The following is a 24,948-nucleotide window of genomic DNA, read 5'->3' on the forward strand; positions in this document are numbered from 1 at the left end:
TTACTTTTTGTTTGTATTTTATGTTTTCTACAATAAGTATCCTGATAAACATGAGAAGAAATACAATACAGACCACCTGCAAACTTTATTTATAGGCATTATTTTAGCACTTTGGGTTCCTGAGTTTCAACAACGACTGTTTATTTAAAGGTGTTGTAAAATCATTGCTCTTAAAGTGTTGGAAATATGGTAAATTTCATGTCTGAAAATCAAGACACCGTTTAGATTTAAACTATTGAATCAGGTAACATTGTCTTTTTGGAATAAATTTCCATCTCACCAATAAAAGCCAGGGAAATAAATTTAATTATGAACCAGGAACACAATAACAGTATACCTTACCTCTGGGTTATATTAACTTAGTTTTCATTCCCTTTATTTAGTATCTTTAGTTTCTACTGATTCTGATTCTGAAGCATCACTGTTTTGATGATCTACATTTTTTACTGCACCGTTTACTTTCTTTGTTCAGTTTCATCTTTAACAATGGATATCAAGATTTCGAAAACAAAATCCCATATTTATTGCAGTGATGGAATTCCCGCTGTCAAAACTTTACATACTTTTTAATTTGATACTTAAAACATTTATCATAATTAAAGTATACACAGTGTTCAGTACTACAGAGAACGTACTGGATATCAAAATCGGTATGGTTTTCTGACACTCCAAAGTAGCTATTTATTTAAAAAATACTCCTGAAGTAGTAGTACTACATGAACACATACAACAAATGACACATTCACATAGACAAAGTACACGTTTCTGTTTGTCGTTCAAATGAACGACGACAGAATGAATCATTCAGATGTGTGCTACTAGAAATTTAAGAAACTTCAGGAGTAAAAATGTAATGAGCTTCCTATACAAACTATATAAATAAATGTACATCTGAATGGACTAATTATTATTATTAAACTGTTACAGGGTAACTTCATTCCTCTCTCTGTCTCGTGGTGTGTTTCTGACTCACTGTCGCCCTTTTCCCTTCATATTAATAGCTATCAAAACACACAAAATGTAAATGAATCAACGTCTTGCTGATGATCAAGTGGAACCCACATATACAGACTGAAATCAACAGTATGTACAGACACTTTGCTGCCCACACACTCGCTCACACACACTGATGATAAAACTGGCAGAATTCGATGTTCCTGCAAAGAGGCAAAGGGAGAAATCTATTGGTCTGGCAGCTGAATACCTGAATGGAAATTTATGGAGTTAACAGGAGTGAGACAAGAGCGTTTAATGCCAGTGAATTGTCCATTAGTTCATCTGTTTCTGGTCCTGAAGTGGTCGTGGGAAATGTCTAGAGCAGGGAGGAGTGAAAGGTGGAGGGTGGTCTTCCTATGGCCCCCCGCTGTAGGAATAGTCTGCCTTGTTGTGCATCACCAGCTTGTTGTCCACAAAGTAGAAGCTGTCGGACTGCGTCTCGTAAGGGTGCAGGATCATCTCACGCACTGTGAGAGAAAAGAGACACACAACACTCATTATATCCTGTCAGATCTGATAAGACGGCTCTGTGTGTTTGTCTCTTGTGGTCACGTGTGCGTCAGAGTATTGTGTGTGTGACACTCACTGATGTCCTCGGACAGCGCGGGGAACTCGTAGATGTGCTCGCACGTGTTCTTGCTGCTGGGCATGCAGAAGCCGAACTCGAAATCAAAGCTCTTGAGCAGCTGATCGCGGAAGTAATGTCTCTCAATCATGCGGAAGTTGTTGATGGGTGTGTCTCCCACTGTGAACTCCACTCTGTAAAAACACAGGGAGGAATTTAATTTATTAACCTGGAAGCAAATGAAAATATAAACTTTGAGGACTGTTCACAAGTCAAGTAAACTTTAAAGGTTAATTGCAGTTTATTTTAACTCGGTCCTTATTTCTGTCGTTTTGGCCATTACCAACATAGATTCTCATCCCAACTCGTCGGCCACTTTGTCACGCCCCTTGGCGTCAATTTAGGTTTTGGCAACAAAACCACTTAGTTAGGTTTAGGAAAAAACTACATGGTTGGGCTTAGAACGACTACATTTGTTCGGTGAAAATGGAACTGAATGTTGTGAACACGGGATACCAGGGTTGCGAGTGTCCGCACGGGCAAAGTGACATCACACCATCAAACACGACCCAGATTTTCGCACATCCAATTTTTTCTAATTAGACGCGGATGGGCGGCCGAAATGTTGAACTTTGAGGAGCCTTGAGAATATCTGTTTGCCGTGAGGAGAAATCCGCACGGAGTATAAAAGATCCAAACGTTTCCTCGTCACGATTCCGCGTCTGCTCATGTCCGTGCAACGTTTGAATCAAATGTTTCAGCTGCTGCTCTGCTCTACCTTTCTTCTTCGTTGGTCAAATGTAAAACGTCTGCTGCTTGGACCGTGGCAGGGGCCGCCACAGTCCATGGAAATATTGGATTCAAAAGGGGAGACAAAATACTGTGGGATCATGAAAATACAAATAAAAGTTTGACTAACAACCTGTCTAATAGCCTGACTTCATTTAATATAATTATCTTTTAAATTGGTCCTCCAGAACAACAGTCAACACAAAGCTTTTCTGACACAACACTGCTACCATTATATGGTGCACAAAGCACATTTTATCTATATATTGAGCTTTCTCATTAAGCCTAGATTATCTATGAGTCAGTTGTTGAGTTGGATTGAAATCAGCCACAGAGTAGGAGTCTGATGATGATCGCCACTCGGGAGCCCTGACAGCTATTTGGTGCCTGACTCAGCAGGCGGGCTCGTCTGCTCTGTATGTTCACACTCATCATCGTCAGCCCGCCGTCCCACACGGACGCCCACACACCTCCCACACACCTCCCACATCCGGTATGTGTCTTCTGTCAGTGCAGCGGGGTTGACCGGACATTATTGCATCATTAAGCTTTTTTCGGACGCATACATACACACTGAACGTTGACTTACGTGGCTCCAACCTGCCGCAACTGCAGGAAGGCTGGGGTGAACTGGTATCGGACAAAACGGCCGGCGTTGGGGTCACAGAGCTTTCTGCCTCCCGCTAAAGAGGAGACATTTAAAAGAAAAGAAGTGACATGAAAAATATCAATTATGACATTACATTATCCTCTGCAGGATCATGGGGACATACAATAGTATTCATAATATATTGAATATAATCTGTTATCTGGTTCCTGAGGTTTGGAGCTGACCTGGTGTTGGAGGTTTAGTGATCTCAAACAGGACCGTCCCTGTTTCCATGTCACGGATCTTAAACCTGGTGAAGTCGATCATGTGGACATTTTCTTCTGGAGAACAAAGATAATCTGAAAAAGAGAGAAAAACACCCTTTAGACATGTCTTCTCATCCCAATACTACAAAGAGTCTATTTCTTCTCTCTTCATGATGTCACTGTGAATCAAGCAAACCTTTCATGTCAGGCAGCAAGCTGTCAATTAATGAGAAATTGTCACCTCTGTAGTTCTCTGCCAAGATCCAGTAACGTATCGTGTAATGTAATGTTGTTACGGGCGAGTCTGAACAGATTTCATTCATAAGCCTGCTCCATGCTCAAAACATTCTCCAGACCCACTGTAACCTCACAATAAGTTCATTTTTACACAACAGATCTTTCTCTGTGCCAAGGTGCTACACCAACAATAAGCACACACCCTGTCAGACAGGTTTTGTGTTGTGGATCTATACCTAGGCTACAATGAACACAGAATCAGTGTAAATCTTCATGGTGTGCTTGTGTGAATTACACTTTGTGAATACTCAATTCTGATTGGCTGCAGGGTATACATTAATTCCTGATAATGGACACGTACCGTACGTACGAACAAGTAGTTCTAAGAAGTAAGTTTACACTTTACCTCTGATACTTTATATCACATCACATTTACTATTCAACTTGCTATTTCAGGCTACGGTACACATGCTATACCATTGTTCGTCAAAGTCTTAATATTGATTTGGGGGTCAATGACAGATTGTATTTACTGTTTGTCAACCGTACGCAATGTTATTGACATTGAATCTTGCTGGCGTAGCGTTAGCATTCTGGCTCGTAGCTGAGCCAAACCAAAGAGTATTGAAGCACAGAGGCGAAACTCTGCCGCCATTTTGGACTGAAAACGCCAATGAGTCCATAGCCATGAATGTATAAAGAGACGTCTGTAAATCAGAGGATCATTTTTTTTTAGGTAAATCAACTTCCCAGTACGAACACTTAAATATCCCTCATTTACATCATTATGTCCTAAAAGTTGTAAAATGAACTAATAGCTGAATCCAGAGCTATTTTCCTCGGCATAATGAACGTGCATCAGACCCACAGGACTGCACCGCTCTGCACGTTCATATGACATATCTGGTTCTGCGGCTGTAATAGTAATAATAATTCACACCACATCAATTAGCACATACATTTCAAAATAGTCAAGCAAAGTCACGTAAGTTTTTTTTTATGTAGCCCCAAATTACAAATCACAAATTTGCTTTACAGTCTGTTCAACATACAACACCCTCTGTCCTCAGATTGAAAGCCTTATATTCTCAATTTCAAGAAGAAAAAAAGAGGGATTCCTCTTTCAGGACATACAGAAATACACCATCACACTGTGGTCATGCCCTGTACAGTATGTATCCCAGTGTGATTCAGTGTAAAGTCTCTCTATCTGTGCGTAGAAGACTGGGAGACAATGGGGTATAGTGTTAAAAGAACAAGAACACTAGTTAGCCTGCTTTCTGTCTGCCCACACTGAAGCTGGACTGTTCTCTCACCTTCTTACTATATATTTTAAAATTTCTTGTGTAAAAAAGTAATTTATTTTTTACACGTATTAAAACCAGGACAGGGTGCGCAGAGTGAAGCTTTAATGTAACCATAGCTCATATACGTAGTAGTACAATGTGCTGCACATATCTTTTTTATGGAGGTGATCCCTGTGGGAATGATGGTTTCAATTGTGTTTACTTTCTCCTTTTTATGCATTACGTTTTTAGTGTTTGACTATGGTCATTTTTGTGTGTTTACCACTGTTTATGTCTCTAATGTATCTTATGTTCTGAGGTTTCTGTTAAGTTTTATGTAAGTGTGATTAAATTTAATCAAAAGTATTTGTCGGAGATTGAAATAAGTGTTAAAACTTTCATCGTGATATACAAATCCAATAGTATTATATAGACACCATAGAAAAGAAATGAACAACAAAAGACATAACACACACACACACACACACACACAACACACAAACACCCCCCCCCCCCACACACACACACACAGACACACACACAACACACACACGCACACACACGCACACACACGCACACACACACACACACACACACACACACACACACACACACCTCCTTATTATAATATTGCTAACTGAACAGGTTGTTTCACATCATGGGGAGAACGGGGTTGGTTGTCACAATCATTAGATCTCGCTCCCTAGAGCTAGAGGGCGCTGTTAAAAATGTTGGTACTGAAATTTTCAGAATTGGGGTCAGAGGTCACCTACAGGGTCATTTCAGGAGTAAGACACTTGTCACAGAGGTGAGGGGACTTTTAGTGTTTTTCATGTCAAAATGTAAATATCCAGCTCTTCTATGTTTCTCTTCTGGGCTTTTACACAGTGGGTTTATATTAAAACAATTATCACCATTAAAAGGTATGATGGGAGAGCTAGATGGGGTTTATCTTAGCTTAGTTGCTAGAAAAAGATCCCAGTTGGGGATGCTTGTCACTTTCTCTTCAGGGTTGGTTGTCACTTGTAACTGATAGTGAGTGACTGACATAAGGATGAGTATTATTATATAAGGATAAAAAAAAAAAATGCACTTTTAGGAATGATTTTTCCTGTATATGTGTTCTCTCGATGAATGAGATGTGTCAGGTTGTTGCATTTCAATGAAACTAAACTCTTAAAATTCTTAAGATTGTCTCCATTGTTTTATTTTTCTCCATTAAAATAACACAGAGACAATCAACCCCATGATGGGAATGGTTGTCACAAGTGCACAAGACATTTTTTTGAGGGATTCAAATGAAAGTGTGACCACTAACCCCGTTCTCCTCTATGCTCTTTTTACATTCACATTCATTATTACTTCTCACTAACAGGTTTTCAGGAGGATCATCAAGTGAACGCAAGCCCACTGGACGGCAGAAACCCAGGTACCCTGAGCAGGGTGACGGATTTAGTCATGCCGGCACTCTGTGTGTGTGTGTATTTGTGTGCATGTGCGAGACACTCCTCATCCAACGCGGCAGGATTAGACCTAAGAGGCTTATTGTGTTTTACGATCACATGGACCGGCTGGTTGGGAGGGGAGCGTCTCACACACACACACACACACACACACACACTTACTATCTCATTAAGGTTATAGTCAGGGCAGCTTTTTATTAGCGGTCTATGTTGCATAAGGGTTAAAGGGTCTTTCATACCGATGACTTAATGCAACACATTTCAAAAGACTGTAAGGTGCAAAGATGGAGGTCAAATAAGATAAACACACACATGAAAGATTTTGTGTATTCGTGCACGTGTGTCTGCGCATACATAAACTTGAGGGTTAGGGAGCAGATGGTCCACACAGGCTTAAGCCACCTGTGTGGAGATATTTATAGACAAGTACAGTACACCATACCTGACACCTTGACTAAAAATGTCCCTCTTGTGAAACAGGACTATTTAGAGATTATTGTTTAATACAGTGGACTGCATGATTTGGACATTGATGTAAAACTCACAGATTTCATGTGACACTACGACGACAGCAGCTTTCCTAATTAATTAAAGCTGAAATCTGCAAAAAGTCTGATGTTGAAACTACATTAAAGATGACAGAACATCTAATGTCTTTCTTTATGATATCTCACAGTTATTGTTGCTCCAATGTAGACAAAATGCCCTTGACTAATTAGATAAAGTAACTGCAAATGTAAAGAGCATATGACATACCTTATAAACATTTTTTTAAACAACAGAACATGCAAGAGTGTGCAGTGTTTGTAGTATTTCAGTGCTTCACCATACAGATGGATCTTGTGACATGTTAATTATAAATATACAGATTTCAGCTTTTAGCCTATTAGCAGCCCTAATCTATCTAATCTATCATCAGTCTTTCATCATATCACAACATCATCAGAGTTATTCATGTGATTCATAGTGGTTACAGGTAGAAATCATGTCTGTGTACAAATCAGGGACGTTTTTATGAATTCAACATTAGAGCATTCAAAAAAAAGCTTTTACAAGTACGTGAAGTGTAGAACTAAAAGACTGACCTTTGGAAAAAAACAAAATCTACAAAACATTCTTTAATGTGTAACCTTTTATACCTAACCGAAGAATGTTATGTCATCTTTTTGACTTGTGTAATCATAATGTTCTTGTCTTTTGATGGTCACTGATGTGACATACGTTGACATGCAGACCCCCAAAAATTAAATCTAGAATAATTATATATCCCCAGTTCTTAACAATTAACAACCTCGTGGTGTCATGTCAAGAACTAATCAGTAATAACTGTAGACTGGTAGTTAGCTGTGTAAAGCTTATGTACACTTGCAGCTGTTGCATCTCTCTGCACATGCATTGCAGAATGCACTGGGCTCGTCTTTGGTGATGATTTCATGTTTACATACTGTAGATGTGAGTGGAGTGTTTCCATGGTGAACATAACAAGACTGCTCAAGACATTTCCATGTGAAGCTGCTCAAAGTCTCTTCACATTGTCTTCTAAACTGCAGTTAGTTAGACGGTGAAGGAGAGCTGCTGTTTGATGCAGTGCCCTCTAGTGTCAGTTCATCTGATGTGAGGTGCTTATCTGCTCTGAGAATATTACTATAAGCCTACTGTTAGTCTGGGATTGTGTTTCTTCTGAAGGAACAGCAAGGAAACACTCTCACACACTGTTTATAGAGCGCTTGCACACTATGTGGCCTGAAACTAATCACTGTAAAGAGTTAGTATTAGATGAATTCAAAGCAGCATGACTAGAAGACGAGCTTTAAACATCATAAACTGGACCAAATGCTGATATATAATACTGTGCAATTAAAATTCAATTGAGCTACTCATATTAAAAATATATGCATCTATAACATGATAAGCAGCAATCATTTTTCTGTTCCTATTTAATATAAGATGAGTGATGTAATGTGTAAGTGACTGACGAGTCAGAGAGGAAGATTTGTTTGTTTCAGTGTGCTGAGGTTAATCCAAACCAGCCAGTGTAATGGGAGGATTAATTGAATGTGTTATATTGATGTTTGTCTGCGTGTAACACTGCTGGCACTATGAACTGAGCCTTGTTATCATGCTGTATGGAAAACAAACGCCACCAACTCCAACTTGACGTGTAGTCTTTCAATATATCAATGTCTATAATGTAATGTGACTAATAAAAGGTTAAATAATAGGATTAATAAAGTATCAATAACATCTGTATGATTTTCTCAATCGTAATGAATTAAAAATAATAATAATAATAATAATAATAATAATAATAAAATTATGATGATGATGATTATTATTATTATTATGTATATTATTACTTATATTATTAAGTATTTGTCTGTTTTTGCTGAATGGACAATAAATTATCAATAACATCTATAGGATCAATTGTAATTAATTAAAGATACAAAAAGAATTCCGTTTCTGATCTTAAAGGCTAATTTTATGTAAAACAATCATCTATCTGTTATATTATTATTATCATTATTATAATTATTATTATTATAATTATTATACTTATTATTATTATTATTATTATTATTATTATTATTATTATTATTATTATTATTTATTTGTCTGTTTTTGATGAATGGACACAAAAATGCATCATAATCACATTTCTAATTATTTTTTTTATAATTATTCATTACTTGTTTAAATACCTCCTGAAGGCACCGATGTTCATCCCCAAACTATAGTCACATTATATCAATACATCTATAGAGGTAACTGGTAAATCTTTCTTCTCCCTCAAGGCAACGTTCCAGTATAAAGACTGGAGTAAGTTAGGAAAAGAGTGTTTCTAAAGGGTAAAATATTTGTCATCCACTAAATTGATCATTTCTGACAAATATGCCGCTTATTTCAGAATCTGTTGGCAGAGTACTCTGAATGTGTCTTGTGTCGCCGTCACTGAGCAGCTCTCTTTGTGGGCAAATGACCGATAGATGCATTTTGTGAATCAGAGATGGCTGCTCGCCAGAAAAAGACAGATGGAGCGTTTCATCTGATAGCTCAGCCGGTGGAATCACTTTCACCCAGTCCAGTGCAAGAATTCACACATAACCATGTCACTCCCACAGTCGTATTAAACCCAGAGCATGTTACCAACTCCAGACTACACGGCTTTGATTGCATAGCCTCAGTCTGCACACAGAGCAGCTTGACTGACTGTACTGTCTTTCAGAGGTTTGTAGGAGTAGTAATAATGTTCACTGTTTAGTCGGAGGATTATGCATATTTGAGGAAAACATCTTGACTGGTGTATCTGATGAATGTAGCTTCTTTTTTTATGATGAACCAAGGCCTTGTTTCACAGCAATAACAGATGTCTGGGCTTGCATTTGGGAATATTTAGGATCTTGATCTCTTATTTTGGGCAAAACATTCTCATTAGTCAAGGTGTAGATTGATTTCAAAGTGGTTTTCTACTAACACACATCTGGGACAAATCTAGCAATCAGTGATTTACACATGGTCTGTGAGAGTAATTAAATTATTCAGTAATTCATACTGCACAGCGGTTTTCAGTACTGGGTAATCAAAATAATACTGAGAAATGTATATAAAGGATACACCCCAATAACAAAACATGTGTGATTTATCTAACCACGCTGTTGAATAACGTGCATGTCTTTCCAGAACAAATGTCAGATGACAGACCTCAGTGTGGGAACTTTTCACCGGGAGCTAATGTGAATATTCTCCATAGTGAGGTCTGCAGTTCATCCTGAATAACCAACTCTAAAGTGTACTGTAAGGAATAACTCCATGCCTGTTACCCTGTGGGCATAAATACCTCCCTTTTACACTAAAACACATAATTGCATGCTAGGAATAGGTGGGTGAAGCACCCCAGAGCTCGCTTCAAAACATAAATATGAAGAATTGTTAAAGGAGACATTTTGGGAATAACTCACCTTTTCGTTAAGAGTTAGACACCACTCTGTCTGTCTCTTCAATGCAGGGCTACAGCCAGTTAGCTAAGCTTATCCTGACCATGAAATAGTCTGCCACATAACCCCCTGTAAAACCATAAATTGTCATTTTTACACTTTGGTTGATGTATGGATTAAACACCCGAGATAAGTAAGGGATAATGTACAGCGAGACAGTCATTGCTGTGAAATGAACTTCTTGCATCACCCTAAAGGGGTTTATTTCACAACAAAATAACAGACCGTAGAACACCGTGGCTGACCAATCAGAATCAAGTATTCCTCAAAGCCATGTCATAAAACATGGCCTTCATCCGAAATCGCATACTATGCACTACATACTCAATAGTTCTACTATCGTTCAACCTACTTTTGTGTGAATAAACAGTAGTGTGTATCTTTTCGGACGCACTGAGCAGTAATTTACGTCGTCACTTCCTGAGAGCCTCCTTGCAGGTTGGAGACATGTAACCATGGTAACCTGTGCCAACCTCATGTGACCAAAACGACGATTTGTAAGAATCAACGTCTGAATTCATTTAAAATATATATTACACCTAGCAAAGTGAAATCTTATACTTACAGTTAAATTGAAGCGTTATTGATGTTACAGAGCTGTCCGTCAACGTCTGTTATGAACGTTGTCCTCACTACTGCAATGCATTGTGGGATATTTATGTCGCCGTAGTGTCCAGCGTTGCATACTGTAATATTTCACCGGAAATAGTATGCAATTCGTGTACTATTGGTTTCATTCTAAGGTTTCGGACATACTAAAATATCTCACATACTGTTTTAGGGTAATAAATAGCATGTTTGTATGGAATTTCGGACGCAACCATGCTAATTAGTGCTGCTAGGCACATTTTGTTTCCTTTGGACAGAGCTATCAGTTATTAAGCTAAGCTAACCAGCTGCTGCAAATGTATCATACAGACATGAGAGTGGCATCTATCTTATCATCTAAGTCTCGGCAAGAAAGTGTAAAGAGTGGTGCAAGAATGAGTCCTAAAACCTGGAAATGAGTTCCGGTTCCCTCGTCTCGAAGTCAATGGGATTTTTTAACGTTTTGTTCTACGATATAAAATACATCAATAAATATCCCACTCGTGAATTGTGAAGCTTTTATATGTCTTAAAAAAGGCGGTTGCTAACAAGTGGCTAAATGAGACTACAAAACGTCATCAAGCCGAACACTAGTCCGCATTTAGCGTAGTGGTGGTGAGGTGAAGTCATGTGACCGTGGTGTAGTTCGTTTATAGTCTAACGTTTGCTTTTTACTTCTGGCGATTGCATTTACGCTTTAAAAATCATAAAAGTGGTGTTCATTTGTGAAGATATCTTGCTGAACAAACACGTAAATATCATAAACGTTTGTTTGCCACAGAGTTTATTTTCACAATAATCCAAAACTCAATGGAAAAATCCCATTGGCTTTTTGTCGAGGGAACCCGAGGCGATGCTTTAAGAATTTGCTCTGGCTCCAACACAAATAGTAGCGGTGTTGGAAAAATGATCTTTGCCATAACTCTTCATCAATGCAAAGACATAGTGTTCAACCAAACTATTAAAATTACTATAAAACTTGCAAAAAAAATCTGTTAGTTACTATTTCCCTACATGCATGAATCCCGTTGTCTTGTAAACCATGATAAACATGCACATACTTCAGATCTTTCTTTCTTTTTTCCTTCTGTCTTTTACTGACACATACACACACACACACACACACACACACACACACACACACACACGCACACATGAAGTGCTCCACTTCACTTCCTTCAACACCGTCACCTAGCAACGCTCCTTCTGATAGTGTGCCAGCTCGATTAGCCTGTCTTTTTCCTTCCCCTCATCCACCTGGCTGCTCCGCAACAACAAGGTGCAGCAGCGAATCAAAGGAGAGGATCTCAGGTTAGGCATCAGTGGTACGCAAATGAAATGTGGCATGTCCGATTATATAGGTATATACCTGAGGCCTCCTCCTATAGACTTGAGGGCCTCCTTTTTGCCTGATTTCACAAGCTTGAAGCACGGGGGGATTCGGGATGTGCAGATCTGATGCAGAATATTAAGAGGGTGTGTGTGTCAACAGTGACTTCAATTATAATATGACATTATAGATTACAATAGGCTTTATTGTCCCTGTGAGGAAACGCGTCATTACCTCTCAGCACATGCAGGTCTCTCTACATTCATTTTATTGTGATTTCCATGCATTTCATTTCATGTTTTTTGCCTTGCAGTGTGGTTTCTAACAGTCATCTATGCTGACATGCATTAGTCATAGACCCAAAGACCGACAGCAGATTCTTGTTAAACACAGTAATTTTCCCTCTACTGGAATACAAAGTCAATACAGTCCTGAAATGATCCCTCTGGCAGCAGCCCCTCTAAAGAGAGTAAAATTAGCACCACGTCTTGAGTCATGCTGTGCTCCTGTGTTCAGATACAGAGCCTGTCTGACACCAAAGTGGCATTCATAAAGAGCAAGCGAGCTGCCATTTATAGCTCCTTAATCCCCGAGATTAGCCCGGAGTTACAGACTCTCAGCCACAGGGATTGACTTCACATGCCTTATTCTTTCCATTTGACCCTGTGGTCTGCCATCAATGCGGAGACTGCGTGTTGAATTAATCCAAGAACATGAGCAAGAACAATGCAGACATGTTTACTCGTCTTCTCGTTAAAATAACCCATAGCCGAAGGCAGCTAGTGACATTAGAGTTATTACACCTTGATGTTCACACCATGATGTACAGTGCACCTGTGCATGGCAGGCTGTTTCATGTCTCTCGGTTAATAGCACCTGTAGGCAAACTGGCAAACGTTGAGGTTCGTAGAGAGGTTGCGTTCTGAGCAGCTGAATGCAGATGAGATTCATTCCTCTTATCTTTCACCGGCCTGCATCACCGAGTGGAAAAAAATACTTCCTTGAGAGGGTTTTAAGAGGACAAATATTGTGATCTAAACTCACTGAACCACGAAGATGACAAAAAAATACATGGTTTGACATTTTGGGATATGCTTGCTCACTTTCTTGCTAAGAGTTAAATGAGTAGATCTATAACGGAGACTCAGGGTTTCGGACACAGAAAAAGTCCTATAAAATATCAATGCAAGGAAAGATAAGCCTAATTCATTGATCTGTCTCTGAGGGCAGGTCTTACATGCATACCAAAGATTGACTGACACATTTTGGACCAATCGTTTGGGAGAAATACAGTCAGTGAACACTGTGTCCGGATTAGGGCTCACGGTAATCCAGACGGCGCTCACATTCAAGTCGGACAAAGCGCCTCTGTAACTGTGTGTGTCCCTTCAAAAAGCCAAAATATTTGCAAAAATTAACCCATAATGAGACCTTAAGAAAATTTTTTTACCGGTGGGTAATCATGTTTTAAAACCACTTCCTCTCCCCGCTCCCTGTAATCCTGGCGGAAGTCCCTCCCTCTGCCCTTTTCTGATCGTTCATAGAATTTGCGAAAAAAGGTCAAGTGTCCGCAATACCGTGAGTCTGCGTGTCACTCTCACGTCTGTACAGTAAACATGAAGCTACAGCCAAGAAACGTTTAGCTTAGCATAGCATAAAGACTGGAAACAGGGGGAAACAGCTAGCCTGGCTCCGTCTGAAGGTAACAAAATCAGCCTATCAGCACTTCTACTGCTCGCTAATTATTAAAGAAGACATAAGGTGTTAGATGAGAAGATTGATGCAACCCCTCCAAAGAGTGGTATAAATCTTCTCATCTAACGTTACTGTAAAGCAAATGAGCATATTTCCCAGTGGTCAACCTCCAGTAAAGAAAAGTTAAGCTAATGCAGATTTGCCTTAAACTTGCATTTTTTCTAATAGCCAGCAGGGGGCGACTGCTCTGGTTGCAAAAAGAAGTCTGATTGTATAGAAGTCTATGAGAAAATGACCCTACTTCTCACTTGATTTATTACCTCGGTAAACATTGTAAACATGAGTTTATGGTCTCAATCACTAGTTTCAAGTCTTCTTCAATACAGCATGATGTTCATTTAGTAAATTATGGTCCCATTTAGAGTCAAATAGACCATAAAGCAGGGGATGCTTTACGGCGTGGCTACCTTGTGATTGACAGGTCGCTACCATGGCGTTGTCCGATCTGGGAGTTGTCTGGATTCTCTAACCCTTTCACAGTGTGTTTTCAGTTCATGAAAATTAATTGTAACATTTTGGTCACCTAAAATGTTTTAGTCAGCGTTCAGTTGTACTTAGCTCCACCCTCTCATGTCACTTCTGGTTGCAAAAAAACAAGATTGGGATGACTAAAAGGCCGAACTCGAAACTTCAAAATGTCAGTCCACAAACCAATGCATGACTTCACAAAGACTACGTTAACTTCTTGTATACAATCTATGGTATTTCCCCAAATGTTAATCCATTTCCCTCAAGGGATGACAATATGTTAAATTGGAAAAATAATGTTTGTAAAAGCACTAGAAAAAGTTTTCCACATGCAGCTGAGGAAGATTTGGGCACAAATACATATAAAAGCAATCAAGGATCAAGAGATTTTGTTATCATCAGACTATGGTTACAACTTGATGATGTATGAATGTAATTAGTAGCTCATAAACGGCGGAAACACACCAGAGCAGCGGCGAAGTGAGCTGCGGTCGTTGGATTGTGCGGTCAAACTAAATGTTGGGGATAGTTTAACTTTTGGCAGTGAATTGCAGCCAGAGAATATAAATGATATAAACTTTAAACAAACCCTGTGACTCCTGTAACATGTCTGAAAGCCCCTTAAGAAGTGTCTTTTCTTCATGTGAACCACATGACACCACTTCATTACAGAGTATGATCTAACCTCTGTCTCCCCAGGCGCACACACACACACATACAGACACACTGACCACTGTGTCACATTTAGGGTCAGGCTGTGAGAGGAACCCCGAGGGACTCTAATGATTTGTCTGTTTTCCTCCCTCTATGATTTAAAAAGAGAAAAAGCCTTGCGGACAGTGAAACTTTGTACCCAAGAAGTTCTGAGAAAGAAGTGAATAAAAGGATTTTATTGAAATTAGAGCATCACACCACAGGGAATGTCTTGATGCGTTTAACTAATTTAGATTTATTATGAAGGAAATAAAGACAGATCGATTCAATCGATGCAAATTCAGTAAAATACTGTAGATTATAGTGATATTTGTGAATTAAATGCCTTTTTTCTATGGGAATCACATGCAGAAATTACAATGCAAACAAATCAAGCTTCAAGCTATCATTGCCTGTCACTCTTATTGCTCCTTTTGTGCATAGCCAAGAGCCCAAAAGAAAGTAAATCCATTTAAATTTACTTTAATGAAGTCGGTAAATTTAATTTATGAGAACAAAGATTCCTTGTGTAAGTATACTAGGTATATAGTTCCCATTAATACATGTATAGATAAAGTTATAAAAAATGAATAATAAGTGAGGTCTACAGCAAAACTAGAGAACAAGGTTGGCTTGGTCATCCCTGTTTAATCTGATTTATATCTTTCAGAAATGTCATCCTTTGCAGAGAAGGTGCATTCACTTTCTCAGCTAAACTACCAACAGAATATGATATATAGGGGTGTTTGGTGCAAGTTTAGGCGTGTCATTGCTGTTTTGTTATCACTGACTGGATAAGCTTATCTCTTCTGGGGTCTATAAAAATTCTCTTTAGTTGATCTGGTCATGACTCACATAGACGTATGGAACCAGTGATGATGGGTCACAAGCAGTGGGCTACCTCCAGGTCTGAAAAGTGAAGCCAATGTGGAAATGCCTTAAACTTGCATTCTTTCTAATAGCCAGCAGGGGGCGACTCCTCTGGTTGCAAAAAGAAGTCTGATTGTATAGAAGTCTATGAGAAAATGACCCTACTTCTCACTTGATTTATTACCTCGGTAAACATTGTAAACATGAGTTTATGGTCTCAATCGCTAGTTTCAAGTCTTCTTCATTACAGCATGATGTTCATTTAGTAAATTATGGTCCCATTTAGAGTCAAATAGACCATAAAGCAGGGGATGCTTTAGGGCGTGGCTACCTTGTGATTGACAGGTCGCTACCACAGCGTTGTCTGGTCTGGGAGTTGTCTGTGTTTTCATCTTACAACTTTAACCCTTTCACAGTGTGTTTTCTGTTAATGAAAGTTAATTATAACCTTTTTAGTCACCCAAAACAGTGTTCGGTTATACTTAGCTCCATCGTCTTGTGTCACTTCTGGTTGCAAAAAAACAGGATCGCAACGGCCAAAAACCAAGATCGCAAAACGGTAGTTCACAAAGACTACCGTTTTGCCATCTTGGTGGGTGACGTCACGGCGACTACATCCACTTCTTATATACAGTCTATGGTCACAAGTAGCCATCGCTTTGTTTTGAGGGGTCACGAAAGGTCGGGCGTCTTATTGCAGAAGACATTTTTTCAACAATGTTAAGCTTGGATCATAATTATGTACTTATGGAAAGCCTGTTGGCTGACACACTGTTATCATGTGCAAGCCATTGACAATGCACTTGAGCCATGTAAGAGGTATAACGTCTATAATCTGGGAACCACGGGAACATTGGACTGTGGAGAGATACTGTATATGCTGCCACTTTCTTTATTTGATTTCTGTAGAATATCTGACATCTCTCCTCCAGTAGTGATGAGGTCTTAAGTGTTATTCACCTCCTATTGGTACAAAGAGGCACTGGTGGACTTGGGGGATGCCCCTATGGTAGATAAAACATGATAAAGTGCCCTCTACGGTGGCCTTAAAATGGAGAAATCATGATGCAGTGCCATATAGGCTACCCAACATGCTAGAAAATTATGTCCCACCGCATGCAGCTGGCGCCCTTTTTATTTTTTTACGCCTCTGCTCCTCGTCTGGGCTCCTTTGCATGTTGGTCTGAGCTAATATGATGATTTAGTATCAAATCCTGAAGAAGCTAAATAAATATTGATATATGTAGACTGCATATTTTCCCGTTTTTGTCAATTGAAAACCAAATTGCACACAGATGGTTGGATTTTAACACAGAGCTTCAGCCAGAAAAATCAGAGCCAGCCAATAATCACTGAATTATCCTTACATATAACAACCCTTTCAAGCTCTATAGGACAGTACAATCTTACATAATGCACCTTTAACGTGATAAAACGTCTAATATTGAGTTGATATGATCCTGAGAGTGGCAACAACTGTCTGATTCAAAGAGAAAGAGCAAGCACAAGTGAAAGACAGTTCATGAGATTGCGTGTTGATTACTGATGCAACAAGCCGTCTCTCTCCATGTCAAATCACTGTGAAAGAGTAACCTTGTGACAGCTGTGCATGGGAGATTAAGAACCGGCTGCACCAATCAATTTTAATTAAAGCTGTATCCATTGTGTTGGCAGACATCAGAGAGTGGAAATCCCGCCCGACGTAGATAAAGCACTGCTCTGTGTCCCAGACTTATTAAGGCCAAATAATTGATCACCCATTAGTGTAAAAGGAACTGGGCTGTTCTGAGTAAATCATTTGGATGAGACAAAATTAACACACCGATGTAGATTCTTTGAGTCAAAAATACCCGCAGTACAACAGAGGATCTAATGTTGAGCTGTCCTCTGTTGCCTATTGTGTTGATTTTATTGATGCTCTATTGGTGGTGCTTGTTGTGCATGTATGTTTTTATTACTGATTTTATGTGACGTAAAGGTGACTTGGAGTGACATGAAAGGCGCCATTAAATAAAATGTAATTTTATTATTTATTATTATAGAGCTTCTACATCCACTTACATAATAATTACAATTTAGTTTTCAGTTTTTGAGGGTATTTTTCTTCTGATTTTAAATTTGCTCACTTTTATGGTTAAGAAATTATAATGGGATCTAGCAAGACACCACATTTTTTTTTTGAACAATTATGTAAATTTTTGAATTTGACAATCCAACAAGCCCGTCCACTTTACGCTGGAAGTTGCAGGATTCAAACGTGAGTGCAACACCACGAATGCCTTTGACGAGCAAAGTGTGCACCATTATCCTGAGACAGCAGGCCTCTCACCCAACCTTTGTGTGGCCAGTCAGAACAGGTATAAACAGGTTTGCCATGACAGCTCAACCTTATCCTCTTCTCTACCCCACCATCTGCACGTTAAAGGTGCTAAATGAGAGATTGGGGGCATTTCTATTGCCTCCGCACGGCTCTCAACATGGCGACAGCTGAGCCTGCGGCTCACAGCTAACGGTGCTAACAGTGAAAACAACGGCAACAGTGCTGACAGAGCTAACAGTGTTAACCTGAGGGGGAACCGGAGGGTGGGTGCTAGATTTCGGCATTTTGTCTGTCGCCATCTTGGTGTTTTACAACCAGAAGCGACACGAGAGGGTGGAGCTAAGAACAACCAAGACGAAAGGGGACGAAAATGTTACAATTAACTTTCATGAACTGAAAACACACTGTGAAAGGGTTAAAGTTGTAAGACAAAAACACAGATAACTCCTAGACCGGACAACAGCATTATCATCTATTTGACTCCAAATGGGACCATAATTTACTAAATGAACATCATGCTGTATTGAAGAAGACTTGAAACTAGCGATTGAGACCATAAACTCATGTTTACAATGTTTACTGAGGTAATAAATCAAGTGAGAAGTAGGCTCATTTTCTCATAGACTTCTATACAATCACACTTCTTTTTGCAACCAGAGGAGTCGCCCCCTGCTGGCTATTAGAAAGAATGCAAGTTTAAGGCAAATCTGCATTAGCTTAACTTTTCTTTACCAGAGGTAGCCCATATCTTTACATAGCAAATAGTTGTCTTCTATATTAAAGCTGCAGTGGGTAGAATTGGAGCAAATATTAAAAAAGTTATTTTTATAAAACGGTCACTATATCCTGACAGTAGTGCATGAGACAGGTAATCTGAAAAAAAATCATGTGCCTCTGTGTCCTCTGGTGTTCCTAACGGCATCTGCAAGATTTCACAGCCCGGAGGAAAACAACCAATCAGAGCCGAATTGGAGCCTGTCGTCTCTGAGCAGCTGTCAATGACTGGCGAACTCCGATCAAACGGTCAAACTAGGCAGTGCTGATCAAATATGAATCAATATTCTGTTACTGTAATGCCTATTTCTATCCTCAAATGTTTTCAGAAACATCTTGTAGTGTACTGTTTAGCTGTAAAATGAGAAAGTTTGTCGCCCGGCAGCCATGTTGAGATCTGCTGAGGAAATACCAAGCACCGCCCACCAGCCGGAGCACAGCCAATAGGAACGCTCGCTCTCTCTGAAATGACCTGTGATTGGTCAAAGTCTCCAGTCACAGGCTAGATTTTCTAAAACCTGAAAACAGAGCCATGAGGAGGTGCAGAAAAATAGTTTTCTCTCTGAACACTTGAATTACAATATGCTGAAAGGTTATTATGGCATTTTTGACCAATAATGCCAAAAACTTGTTGCCTACTGAAGCTTTAATAATCTGGATATCCTATAGAGAACCTTTAAAGGATAGGTTCACAATATTGTTCATAATAAGTCCTTGTTCTGTGCTAAAATGTATCTCAAAGTTTATCTGAAGTTCATGTGCGGCTTTGGCACCATGATACCTTTCCAGAGTTGTACAATCCTGTCTGTGAGTGTTATTGTACAGTCTTGATAAACCTTTAAACGCATTAATCTGTTACACAAACTGGACTTCCTGGATCGCATTTCAATGTCTCACCGGTACCTTAACAACACGCCCCACCAACGCAGACGCAGGTCTGAATCTCCGCTGACTGGGCGTTAGGCCAGGGATCTGGAGCTCTGAGGTTGCTATTTACCCAACTGAAGAGTGCATCTTTTACATTCATGGTTCACATTTAAAAAGTCTTGCAGTCAGATTGAAAGACTAAAGAGCATGAGAGGCACGTTTTCACTTTTTATCAACAGGAAATACTTCCTCTGTTGCTCAGACTGCCTAGAGCACTGAAACACAATTAGACATGGAGGATGAGAGGAAAGAGAAGTAAATAACAATTTCAGAAATGCATTGAATACAATAAAACTATTATATGTATGACTTCATAAATATATGTTGATTATAACGAAGGATAATTCTATTTCACACTTCTGCTGTCCATCAGCAGTTATAGTAATTCTTGTTATTAGAAGGTTACAAGATGTCAAGTATAAACATTTATTCTGTAACAGCAGTCTTTCTGTTTACATCTGCCTGCCTGCATATCATAACTCATCCATCATGTAAACAGTAGACTGATAATGTGCCATTTTTCATATCCCAGCAGCGCTTCTCTGCCGCCTGGATTATATTTCTTCTCCTCTCCTCCGCCTCTGTGTGACAATGAGGCGCTGTGCCTCGCTTATCAGCACTGAAACACCGTGACAGACTGGAGCTGGGCTGCCCCAAAATGGTGGCATTTACCTCCCAAAAACACAACTGGGAAAGTCATTTACACTGCAAGGTGAGGCTTTTTCTCTTTCCCTCTTTTCACGCCGCGATTTTCGTTCTCTTGCAGCAAAAAAAATGATCGGCTGAATTGTGCGGCACACTATGCTTTCCTCTGTGGTGTCTGTCGTTTAAAGTGATTGGGCCTTGGAGAGACATTTTTGTTGCTCTCGTGATTTAACAGGAAACAAGGAAGCAGATTCAACATCAGTTGTTTTGTATAAACCCAAACATCATCCAGCTCTGGTTCAAATGAATAGAAATATCATTGTACACAAAGCCATCTTTGACCATCAAGTATCTAACTTTGAGTGAATACTCCACATATCAGAAGCAGCTTTATTGGCCAAGTAAGTGTGTGCACATACAAGGACTCTGGGTTTTGTTACTCTCAATGTACTTGCACAGAAATGATATGATACACTTGACATAAGCCTATGCTATATTTCTATCACAGCTGTGTAAAGCCAGTAAATGAACGGTTAGGGAACACAACAACTACATGTCTAATCTGATATCTACAATGTAAACAAACTCACGTACGCTTCAGCTCCAGGGTTATTAATTACCTGACTGAGGTGTGTATCGCGTCATTGCTGCGTTACAGCCCTCCTGACATAATCCAGATTACTTGGATGTCAGTGGAGAGTGGAGATTACTGCTCCGTAATGAGTGATTTAGGTATAATTGCGCTGACGGAGCACGAGTATTGCTTTTCCGCTGAGGGGGTACCAAATGAAAACGTGTGATGGTCTGAGAGCAGAAAGCTTGTGTTTATATTTGAATATATTATGAATGCAAATTTACCATTTGGAAAACCATAATAACTATTTTTTTGCTGTGTGTTGTCAGTTCATTAAAAGATCAATCAATCAATCTGAGAGTGAAAGCAGATTTCAATCCTGTTACTAATAGCGACATTAAAAAATGCAAATATTCACAATTTTTTGGCGCTGTAATGTGGTTTAGGTAAGGAGTGAGGAAAAATATCATTATTATCATTAATATCATTTACAAAAAAGAAAATCATTACACCCGAAAACATCTTAAAGGAACAGTGTGTAACATTTAGGGGGACCTGTTGGCAGAAATGGAATATAATATTAATAAGTATGTTTTCTTTAGTGTATAATCCCCTGAAAATAATCGTGTTTTCGTTACCTTAGAATGAGACGTTTATATCTACATGGGGAGCGGGTCCCCTTCTCGGAGCCGGCCCCCATGTTTCTACAGTAGCCCACAAAGGACAAACCAAATACTGACTCTATATACGGCCATTCACGTTTTCACATTTTCACGTCGGCCACTGTAGCTCTCCTACATACTTGGCACACGGAAGAAGTTTCGGGATTTTTTGCAATCTGCAATCTCACCACTAGATGTTGCCAAATCCTACACACTGCACCTTTAAGACAAGCTCCACTAACTCCCTCTCACAGTTTCTAAAGAGAGAGTTTGCTCACATTCACTGAAAGCTCCAGAAAACTAATATTTAGGTCAAGAATTAACTTTCATGCTCATCATTAGACTTATGAAGTAGTAGACTCCACTAATCACATTTCTTCCGGTTCCTTCGTCTGGAGGTCAATGGGTTTATTTAATGGGTTTTTAGTTAGATGCCTGAAATAAGGTCTGTGGTTAACACAAGCTGAAGAGATTTTAATAATTTAATCTACGATGTAAAATATGTCAGTAAATACTCCACTCGTGGATTTTGAAGCTTTTACGTGTCTACAAAAAGGCGGTTGCTAACAAGTGGCTAAATGAGACTAGTAAACGTCATCACGCTAACTTGTCCGCCATTACATCCTCGTTACTCACACTCATGTGACTGTGGTGTAGTTTGTTTATAGCCTAACGTTAGCTTTTTACTTCTGCCGATTGTATTTACAATTAAAAAATCTTAAAAGTGGTGTTCATTTGTGGAGACTACGTGTAAGTATCATAAACGCAGAGCTTAATTTCTGCAATAATCCAAAAAACAATGGAAAAAAAAATCACAGTTTTTTTTGTCAAAGAACCAGAGTGATGTTTTACTTCCTGTTTGGCCTACAAAAATACATCATCCCTTGAGCCCTCTATGTTCTGCAAGCTTCAGGTAGTTTTGACTCCAAACCACCTCCGCAAACTTAAACCCATTCTTGTTCCACATTTCCATTTTCTGTCCCAATTTCACCCCAAAACAGCAACATCTTGGTCAGCAATCATTGCATCACTACACAATCCTATTATGTACTCATGAAATAGAAGCTCAAAGTTTGTGAAACTCCTCTCCTCTCTGACTCCACTCTGCTAATATAGAGGCTTTCTTACCAGGGCCTACTAGTACCAGCCTATATACCCTGTCCTCCTGTTTCCATGACATAATCTGGAAACAGTTTCCATCAAACAACAGTGCTGATAGTATTCTTCTCCTTGTGTTTGTTTCAGCTGACTACTATAATCAGTGGATCACATCTCTGACCACCTGTTACCACAGAGAGCCACAGGTGTCTTTAGGTGAGTATGTAGTAAGAGACAGATTTATTTATTTATATTAAGCAGAATTTGAGCAGGAAGTACACACAGTTCCCTTCTCTTTCAATGCACACTCACCTTTACAATCACATATTAGTACTATTAGTAAAATTCAACATGTTGCATGCCCTATAAATAAATCAAATAGTAGCCTATCTGTCCTTGGGTAAGACATTGAACCTATAACAGCTCCCTGGCTGTGTAAAAGTCTTATTTAAAGCTGTAGAGACAGTCTGTGTCGCTGTCCATGGTATCTGTAGAGACAGCCTATAATAAACAGTATAATGAACACAGGAGATGTGTTATATTATATATATAGAAAGACATAATGAAGAAGGAAGCAGCAGCAGATGGGTCTCACTAATCTCCTCTAACTGTATAAGGCTTTTAACTACTCTTTTCCCATCGTTGCCAATTAACAGCAGCAGGTTTACTTACTCTTGGTGATCTTCTGCAGCCCCAGCACATCATCGGGTGTTATTACGGTATTTCTGCGCAGCTCTTCTTCAGTTCTCACCGGGATCCCCATGTCTGACGAGTTGCAGCCTTGCTGCACTTTCATGTCCAGCAGGAAGAGATCGGATCTTGCAACCTGTCAAGGCTTTTCTTTCTGATGCCCTCGGCGTCACCGCTGCAGGAGAGCAGATTTAGTTGCGTCGCAGCCTTTTTTAGTTGCGCGCTTGTCTTTTAATACACCTCACAGCAGACTCAGGCTCTGTGCTGCTGCTGCTGCTACAAGAATAACTCATTCTCCTCCCCTTCTCCTCGATCCGGGAAAAGATAGAAAATCAGCCCCTTAGCTCCCCTCCCCTCCCCTACCGCGCTCAAGGCTCATCGGTTCTCTCAACAAGCTATTTAATCCAAATCCTGCAGCTTTAAACCGACCGACCGCTGCTGCTGCTGGTGCTGGTGGTGGTGGAGGTGCGTGGTGGCTCACAGTCTGCGCGCCTCGTCATCTGCTGCTGATACACCAGTGAGAGGAGAGCGTGCATGGCTGGCTGGGCTTTACTCACGAACAGTAACTGATTACTGCAATACTCACACATCAGCTCCTACATCCGGTGAGGCAGAGGTTCACAGGTGCCACAAATAACATCTTAAGTATAGAAATTGTAATATAGTATAATTATATATAAATAAATAAATAATGATAATAAATAAATGTTTATGTTCACTGTTCACCTCAACAGGTAGCTGAAGGTATCATCACGTGTCCTGTGCTTTTAAAGCAGTTTTAATGTTCATTTGTTTTTGTTTTTTGGCCACCTGGGGGCAGAAGAACAACCTGTAAATGTAACATGAACATATTATCACCCTTACAATGTTGTTACGCTCAAAAACAATTACCTGTTCAGCAGACACTGATAGTTGTGGAAGAATATTCAGAACTTTTACTTAAAGGGACTGTTTGTAACTTCTTACAGGTATAAGTCACCCGGGTCCGTGTTCCATGCGCGCTCGCGTGTGGCTACACTGTTCAGACAAGACTCCAACACAAACTACACGGAAGCACCAAAACCGCAAAGTTAAATCTAGTGAAGCCCGTCTTGCAAAACAGTGTTGGCCGCGGTCTTAACGCGGTCTTAACGGCCACAGGTGTCGCTGTTAACAAGCATTTTTGATTCTTACAAATAGTCCCTTCAAGTAAAAGTAGTAAAACCATAGTGTAAAAATACTCCTTTACAAGTAAAAGTCCTGCATTCAAAATCTTACCCGAGAGAGTACAAAAGTATTACCATCAAAATAGACTTAAGGTATATACTATTAAGTATCAAAAAGTAAAAGTAGCCTACTTATTATGCAGAATAACCCATGTCAGAATAA

General features: G+C 39.5%; 1 protein-coding gene across 1 annotated transcript; it reads right to left on the reverse strand.

Moving 5' to 3' along the window:
- Positions 1-499: 499 nt before the first annotated feature.
- On the reverse strand, positions 500-24,073 carry unc119a (unc-119 homolog a (C. elegans)). Its single transcript, XM_037776475.1, has 5 exons — positions 23,563-24,073; positions 3,185-3,298; positions 2,940-3,033; positions 1,583-1,755; positions 500-1,463 (listed from the first exon to the last, which is right to left on the reverse strand). Exons 1-5 carry the CDS (start codon positions 23,684-23,686, stop codon positions 1,351-1,353), a joined length of 618 nt encoding a protein of 205 aa, XP_037632403.1. The 5' UTR covers positions 23,687-24,073; the 3' UTR covers positions 500-1,350.
- Positions 24,074-24,948: the final 875 nt, after the last annotated feature.

The sequence above is a fragment of the Sebastes umbrosus genome, chromosome 7, assembly GCF_015220745.1.
Source record: "Sebastes umbrosus isolate fSebUmb1 chromosome 7, fSebUmb1.pri, whole genome shotgun sequence".
NCBI classification, from domain to species: Eukaryota; Metazoa; Chordata; class Actinopteri; order Perciformes; family Sebastidae; genus Sebastes; species Sebastes umbrosus.